The sequence below is a fragment of the Populus trichocarpa genome, chromosome 1 (assembly GCF_000002775.5).
Source record: "Populus trichocarpa isolate Nisqually-1 chromosome 1, P.trichocarpa_v4.1, whole genome shotgun sequence".
Lineage (NCBI taxonomy): Eukaryota > Viridiplantae > Streptophyta > Magnoliopsida > Malpighiales > Salicaceae > Populus > Populus trichocarpa.
In genome coordinates, this window is record NC_037285.2 from 17,541,368 (window position 1) to 17,548,605 (window position 7,238).

General features: G+C 37.2%; 2 protein-coding genes across 2 annotated transcripts; one reads left to right on the forward strand and one right to left on the reverse strand.

Moving 5' to 3' along the window:
• The first annotated feature begins 133 nt into the window (after nucleotides 1-133).
• LOC7470587 (GDSL esterase/lipase APG) lies at nucleotides 134-2,137 on the forward strand. The gene is made up of 5 exons (XM_002298213.4): nucleotides 134-774; nucleotides 872-1,002; nucleotides 1,089-1,319; nucleotides 1,397-1,652; nucleotides 1,734-2,137. The coding sequence occupies exons 1-5, from the start codon at nucleotides 531-533 to the stop codon at nucleotides 1,928-1,930; spliced, it is 1,059 nt and encodes a 352-aa protein (XP_002298249.2). The 5' UTR covers nucleotides 134-530; the 3' UTR covers nucleotides 1,931-2,137.
• On the reverse strand, nucleotides 2,000-5,887 carry LOC7470588 (polyadenylate-binding protein 6-like). Its single transcript, XM_002299711.4, has 7 exons — nucleotides 5,560-5,887; nucleotides 5,117-5,426; nucleotides 4,150-4,409; nucleotides 3,713-4,009; nucleotides 3,348-3,619; nucleotides 3,192-3,257; nucleotides 2,000-3,016 (listed from the first exon to the last, which is right to left on the reverse strand). Exons 1-7 carry the CDS (start codon nucleotides 5,768-5,770, stop codon nucleotides 2,747-2,749), a joined length of 1,686 nt encoding a protein of 561 aa, XP_002299747.4. The 5' UTR covers nucleotides 5,771-5,887; the 3' UTR covers nucleotides 2,000-2,746.
• Between the last annotated feature and the right edge of the window lie 1,351 nt (nucleotides 5,888-7,238).

Here is a 7,238-nt window from a genome sequence, read left to right on the forward strand (position 1 = left end):
TTCAAACTGCCCGCAAAGGTGTGATTTTTCCTTGCTTTCCACTAAGGTCTCTTTCATGGACACTTGGACAGTTTTACTTTCCATGCCAAAGCAACCAAAATCTCAGAAAATCCAAGTGTTATTGCATTTCCTAGTCTATACTTATCAAACTAGCCGCATCAGCATGTGAGTTGGCTAATTGTTTAACAACCAAAATTAACTCCCGCACATGCAACTTCCTATTCAGATCGTGCATCCTCATTTATCATCCCAACTACCATGCCTCTTCATCCATAATTATAAATATGTTCTCTTCAATGCATGTATAGCCAGAAAAACAGAAACCTGAAATGACCTTAGCGCATGTTGGGAGTTGTATACATACATAAAAGATGAATGATTTGAATGCCGATATTGCCTATTGAACAACTCTCATTTATTAGCCCTTCCCAACTTCCATCCACCATCTTCAGGAATTACTTCAGTTGACTGGCTTTACACCTCCTTTTTAAGCCAGCCCGAATCCTTGCATGCAGTACTAGAGCAGAAAAATGGAAATCTGCTACAGAGCAGCATTGATTTTGGCCTTTGCATTTGCACTTCTGGATGTTGGCTGTGCGCAAGATGCTCTAGTTCCTGCTATCATAACATTTGGTGACTCGGCTGTGGATGTTGGCAACAATGACTATCTCCCCACGATATTCAAGGCCAATTACCCTCCTTATGGAAGGGACTTTGTCGATCAGAAACCTACAGGGAGGTTTTGTAATGGTAAATTAGCCACCGACATCACTGGTGAGTAAAAAAGCATCAAAATTCCCAAGATTAGTCAGTAATGTTCTTGCTTATAAGGATTTGAATGACGCCTTACGAATGAATTTCTTTTTGGCAGCTGAAACTCTGGGATTTAAGTCTTACGCACCGGCGTATCTGAGCCCAGACGCATCAGGGAAGAACCTACTTATTGGATCCAACTTTGCATCTGCAGCATCTGGTTACGATGAAAAGGCAGCTGCCTTGAACGTAAGTAATTTTCCTGATGTCAGACATGATCAGTCCTTTAGTATTATAAAGTTTTATCATCTCTAATAATCAACCTGGCTCTGCAGCATGCCATTCCATTGAGCCAGCAACTGGAGTACTTCAAGGAATACCAAGGTAAGCTAGCGAAGGTTGCTGGTAGCAAATCGGCATCAATCATCAAGGGTGCGCTATATATTTTGAGTGCGGGGAGCAGTGACTTTCTTCAGAATTACTACGTCAATCCATACCTAAACAAAATCTATACTGTTGATCAATATGGCTCATACCTTGTCGGTTCATTCACAAGCTTTGTCAAGGTACGGTACTCTTGTGAGTTGTTTCTATATTTTCATCTGAATCTCAATGACGGTGGAGAGCTCTGTATGAAACACAGACCTTGTACGGCTTGGGGGGTAGGAAACTTGGGGTGACTTCACTCCCACCACTGGGTTGCCTTCCAGCTGCCCGAACCATATTCGGATATCACGAGAATGGGTGCGTCTCAAGGATCAACACTGATGCCCAGCAATTCAACAAGAAGATCAACTCAGCTGCAACAAGCCTCCAAAAACAACTTCCTGGTCTTAAGATTGTTATATTCGACATCTTCCAGCCACTCTATGACCTTGTTAAATCTCCTTCAGAAAATGGTACTAGATCAACTTTTTTCTGAGGGACTACTACTTAAAGGTTCTTTCAAGCAATGAATTGTAGCAATTTCTAATTTGTAGGTTTCCAAGAAGCAAGGAGAGGATGTTGTGGGACGGGAACAGTGGAGACAACATCATTGCTGTGCAATCCAAAATCCCCAGGAACTTGCCCAAATGCCACTGAGTATGTGTTTTGGGACAGCGTCCATCCATCTCAGGCTGCTAATCAGGTTCTTGCTGATGCATTGATTCTTCAAGGCATCTCCCTCATTGGTTGACGATGCATCACTATTCTTGTGTCTGCATTATGTCCCCTGTGTGCCGGACCTTATTGTTGTTGTCTTAGCTTCTTCTTCTTTTCTTTTTTTTTTTCTTTTGAGAATTATTATTGTATTAATTACAAGTGATAAAAAAGAAGAAGAAATCCTTCATGTAACTGAAGAAAATTTATGGATTACAAGATGCATGACGCAAACTTTTATCTATTCCAAGTATATATGTTCGTCGAGCTCATTCTCCTTCAAATTTGAGTACGATATAATATTGAAGGCGTCAAGGTGCGAATGAATTCATTTAGCTGAAGTCCCTCCGAATCAATAGGATCACAGAATTTGCCAAAGATAAAAATAAGAAGTTAGGGTAAAAGGAAAATTATGTTCAAGGATTTGCACGATGTTTTGTTACCTTGTAATATCACAAGTTGCTTAAAAAACAGAAGGTGATGGGCTGAAAAGAAACGCCAAGCAGAAGGCAGTATGATAAGAAAAATCTAAAGTTCCATTTCATGTCTGAGAATTCTGAGAACTGTGTGAATCCTTCCTAGTAAAAATTTACAGCACAACTAATGCATAGCATTTCTTCCTATAACAAAACAGTGCAACTAGTAGAAAAACTAAATGTTAACAGGAACTGGTGAGACAAGCAGTCATCAAAGTGGATAGCTGTACTGCTACTGACTAGTAGCTCAAGCAGCACCAGCAAATGCATTTGCCAATTGAACTCTGTGACATTCAATTTGCTCATTTCCAAGGGCTTTCTGATGTCTTTCAGGAGAAGGGAGGGGAAGAGAGAATCAGGCAAATAGGGTTGTCCTCTTAGACTGCGATATTTTCAAGGGGGGGAATTGAGAATCCACAAACCTGAAGTTTCTTTACAACGGGTTGAAGAAGACTCCCAAAGTTAATGACGGTACTGTCAGTAGATTTAGCTGCAGAAAGACTTTTGGTAGACGGTGATCCAGTGGAAATATCTTCTACAGCTGCTCCTCTCTTGCTACCCTTCTTTTCGGAACCAAGCTTTTGATCTCCAGCAGACCCAAGTTTCAGGTCTCGGTTGCTAAAATTAGAGGTTGCAAATTTCGAGGACTGTAAAACACAGAGTATGGAAGAAATGAGAAAATTAAGCAAATGGCTCAGTGTATTGCAAAATCTACTAAGGATACATTGAAGGAAAATAGTTTCAGAGATCTGTTACAACTTCGGATTATGCCATGCAACAGAAAATAATTGCTGCAAATGTTTTTGAATGATAGTAGCATACATGCTGTTGGTAGGACTTGTCTCTGGTGTTCAACGTGCTCCCTAGATGCGTTTCCGCCACTGGCATCTGTGATTTGACAAGCACACAAGATAGTAATCTAAACAGAAGGATTTCTAATAGCTAAAAGCTCATTGCAGAGTGAAAGTAGAGTCGTACATATTTGGAAAACTTCTGCTGGTAATTTTGTGCCATAAAAGGATGCTGAACACCAAAATGTTGACAGAACATTGGATGGTGGAGGAAAGGGATATGTGGAGAGCGATCAAAATTGAAATGAAGTTGGTGGATTGCTGAGGAAACAGTATTGCAGTTAGAAGGATAGAAAGACTGAGGTTGGTTCTGTCCAGAGAAGTTGTGCCATTCCTGGCGGTGATCCTTTTTGCACTGAGCTTTTGCCACATGAAGAATCTTTCCTTCAAGGAGGGCTCCTGGGAAAATTATAAATTGCTTATTAGTAAATGATGAAACTAATTAAGCTTAAATAGAAAAGAAAAATTACACGGAAAAAAAAAGAGGATGACCATTTAGTGCAACCAAAGCCTTGTTTGCTTCTTCAGGGCTTGCAAAACATACAAAACCAAATTGTTTGCTAGTTCCATCATTATGGCATATCACTTTCACGGAAAGAATCTTCCCATAGGCACTGAAAACTTCTTTCAATTTCTTGTCATCAATGTCTACATTCAGGTTCTTTACATACAGATTTGAAGCCCTCAACTTCTCAGTACTTCTGTTGTGCAAGTCCTTGTATTCTTGCTTCAATATCATTGTTCTTTCAGATTTCCTTTGAGCCTTTCCCACAAACAAAGTCTTCGAACCTAAATTGGAAATTGATGGTTCATTTGTTAAAGAAGTTAAATCCTCCCATTACTTGAAGCATATATATAATCAAGGATTTTTTTTTTCTTTGATAAATATATAAGCAAGGGAAATTAAGAGGAACTAGCTTTAAGTTTACCTATTACAGAACCATTCATGACATCAACAGCCTTTTTGGCATCATCTGGAGACTTAAAGTTAACGAATCCAAAATGTTTTGATTTCCCCTCGTGATCCATCATGATGGCAACACTAGAAACATCACCAACTACAGAAAACATATCCTTTAGGCCATCCTCTGTTATTGTTTCATCTAGATTTTTAACATAAAGATTGGTGAACACTTCGCATGGCGCTGCTGCTGTCCTTTCAGTCTTCTTGACAAATTTGCAGACATGCCTGAGATAGAAATGCAATTGTTCAATCATGAGATACATAAAATAGCAAATCAACAAATTAATACTGATGGTAGAAGAAACTCTGCACATCAAGAAATGGCAATGGAAATCATGTTAGTAGAACATGTGTGGAAGTTGAGAGAATAAACAAGCAAAACAAGTGCAATACTAGTGAAAGTTCACAATTTACATTATGAGTGTATTTTGTGGATTTATTTTTCTCATTTTTATCCAATATGTCTTCACATTCTAGAAGTGAAAATTAGAAACAGTTAGCATTAATTATTAAACCTTATTATAAGAACGTTGCATTCACATGCGCTTGATGCATTTAAGAAATCTTAATAAATTTTTATGAATAGATTTCGAACTTTAAATCCAAAATCTAAAGAAAGATGTAACCATTTTTATGCATTTGAACTTTAAATCGAACTTTATGAATATATATATAAAGTTTGATGTATTTTAAATTTTTTTAATAAATTCCTCTCTTGAGACAACTTCCAAATAGTATCCACAGATTTTTCACATCGACAATTGGTTACAATGCACTACTTTGAAAGAACAAAAAACAATGATCAGTTTCAAACAATTTCTTCTTTGTTTCTCTTTCCAACCAACATTTTGTCATTCACAGAAAACTGTTCATCTAAAGAAACATAAAAAATCAAAGAAAGTGAGGGTAGTAAATACACAGGACGGACTCACAATTTCTTCCCACCCAGCATAGTATCATGGAGAGCCGTTTGAGCAGCCAGAGCAGAATCCTGAGACTCAAACTGAACAAACCCAAAGCCCTTACTCCTTCCGTTTTCTCCAGCCACCTTGCAAGAAAGTATTGTCCCATACTTGCTAAAGATGCTCTCCAAGCAAGAGCTGCTGATCGAAAAGTCTAGATTCTTTACAAAGAGATTGGCAAAACCAGTCTTTCTTGCAAAAGGGTCCCTCTGACACCACATTATCCTCATGGGTTTTCCCTTCAAGTTAGTGTGATTTAGAAGACCCAAAGCTCTAGATGCTGAAATAAAAAAGCAGAGACTCGAGGTCAAGAACTAACCGAAACAGAAGCCCATAAATAATACAGAACCAAGAAATGAAAAACATAAATCCCCATTTCTCTATTCTTCAAGAAAAGAAAAAATCAGTACTACCTTGAGCATGAGAGTATAAGTTGACATAGGCGTAACAGAGAGACTTTCCGGTGAGACGACAACGGCAGAGTCTGAGGGAGGAAATGGGACCCACATGGTAAAACGCAGCTCTCAAGTCCGTTTCTGTTACTTCCGGGTCCAAGTCACCCACGTACAGCGACGCTCCCCTCTGTAGTACTTGTTGCTTCCACGGCGCCACCGCCGCCGTCATTTCGTTTCAATGCACGGATAAAAGAAGAGGAACAGGAGGTTTTCAAGAGAGAGAATAATGGCGTTTTGTTTTCTAGAGAGATAGAGATGAAAAAGGGAGGGAATTTTTATTGTTATAACGGTATGCTGTGTGTGAGGTTTTATGCAGGTGCGGGAGGGTGCTGTACGGACTATAATCGCTTGAAATTGAGTAACCGCTACGGTTTGACGACACGTGTTATAATATGAATTCACCTCCTTTTTAAAAAAAAACTTGTAATAGACTGAAAGTTATACCTTTTCTTTTTTTAATGTAAAAAATCTCATGAAAAAGAATAAGGATTATTCTTAATTCTAGAAAAGGAAATAATTAATTAGTCAACTTTATTTTTAAATTACTTTTATGTTGATAATATTTAATTTGATATTATTATATTTCAAATTAAAAAATATGTAATTATAATTATATAAAATACGGAATTTTTGATGGTGTTTTATTGTTCATTCGAATATAAATAATGAAGGTCTTACCCTTTTCATTTTCATCTTTTTAAATAATTATATAAAAACAACAAGGTTATTGGTTGACCAAAATCTAATTAAAAAAGATAGGATTTTTGTGTTAATAAGTTCCTCTACTTGAGAGGTGCTCACTGGATGTGAATTATGCGCTCCCACATGAGAATCATATGCTTATCTCTTAAATTTCTTTTGCTACCAATAACAATTCTATTGTTATACCTCAAAACCCTTTCATTATATGAATATTGTGGCCAATTTTTCATCGTAATCAACTTTTGTAACACAAATCTGCTAAAATTGCACATCACCTTCACATGTCTCATTAACTTGTTCATACAAGGTTGGGGTTTTAGTAGTAATGGAAGCTAATTTGCCTTGCCTATCCTCTTCAAGATCTATCTATTTCTTAGTTGCAACCTTCCTGGACAAAGCATTAGCCATCAATTTTATTTTATTTTTTTTTGTCTGTATTGACTGATATATTTCAATCCCTGCAATTTAGTTAGCCCTTTCTTTTGAATAGGTGCAATATTTTGTTTTAGTAAAAACCTCAAACTTTTATGATCAGTTGTTATAATAAACTAATGATGCTTAGATAGTGCCACCACCTCTTTACTATCATAAGAACGACCATATATTTCTTTTCATATATGAATAATCCCAGGTGTTTTACACTCAATGCTTTACTAAAATAAGCTAAAGGCCTCCTTTTTTTTTTTTGACTTAACACTGGCATGAGTCGAATTGTAGGCAGCGACCTAACAAGCAACTTGTCATCCATTTTAAAAAAAATAAGAGAAGGTGATGTGTCGTCTATTTCTGAGGCAACAACAACAACAACAATAAAGTCTAGACGTGTTTAGTGTTTTTTAAACAACCTAATTGCGCAAGGTGCATTGGGTCATCCAAGGCCATATATCCACCTTATTTTATTTATTTTCTTGATTTATTTTTTCTAATTTCATCCT

What these genes read in the sequence shown, in the direction of transcription:
- LOC7470587 (XM_002298213.4), top strand. Translation starts at nt 531, where the DNA reads ATGGAAATCTGCTACAGAGCAGCATTGATTTTGGCCTTTGCATTTGCA. An exon ending in ATTAGCCACCGACATCACTG is followed by an intron (nt 775 to 871) that starts GTGAGTAAAAAA and finishes TCTTTTTGGCAG; the next exon opens with CTGAAACTCTGGGATTTAAG. An exon ending in CATTCACAAGCTTTGTCAAG is followed by an intron (nt 1,320 to 1,396) that starts GTACGGTACTCT and finishes TATGAAACACAG; the next exon opens with ACCTTGTACGGCTTGGGGGG.
- LOC7470588 (XM_002299711.4), bottom strand. Translation starts at nt 5,770, where the DNA reads ATGACGGCGGCGGTGGCGCCGTGGAAGCAACAAGTACTACAGAGGGGA. An exon ending in ATGCTGGGTGGGAAGAAATT is followed by an intron (nt 4,410 to 5,116) that starts GTGAGTCCGTCC and finishes TTTCTATCTCAG; the next exon opens with GCATGTCTGCAAATTTGTCA. An exon ending in ACAAGTCCTACCAACAGCAT is followed by an intron (nt 3,017 to 3,191) that starts GTATGCTACTAT and finishes TGTGTTTTACAG; the next exon opens with TCCTCGAAATTTGCAACCTC.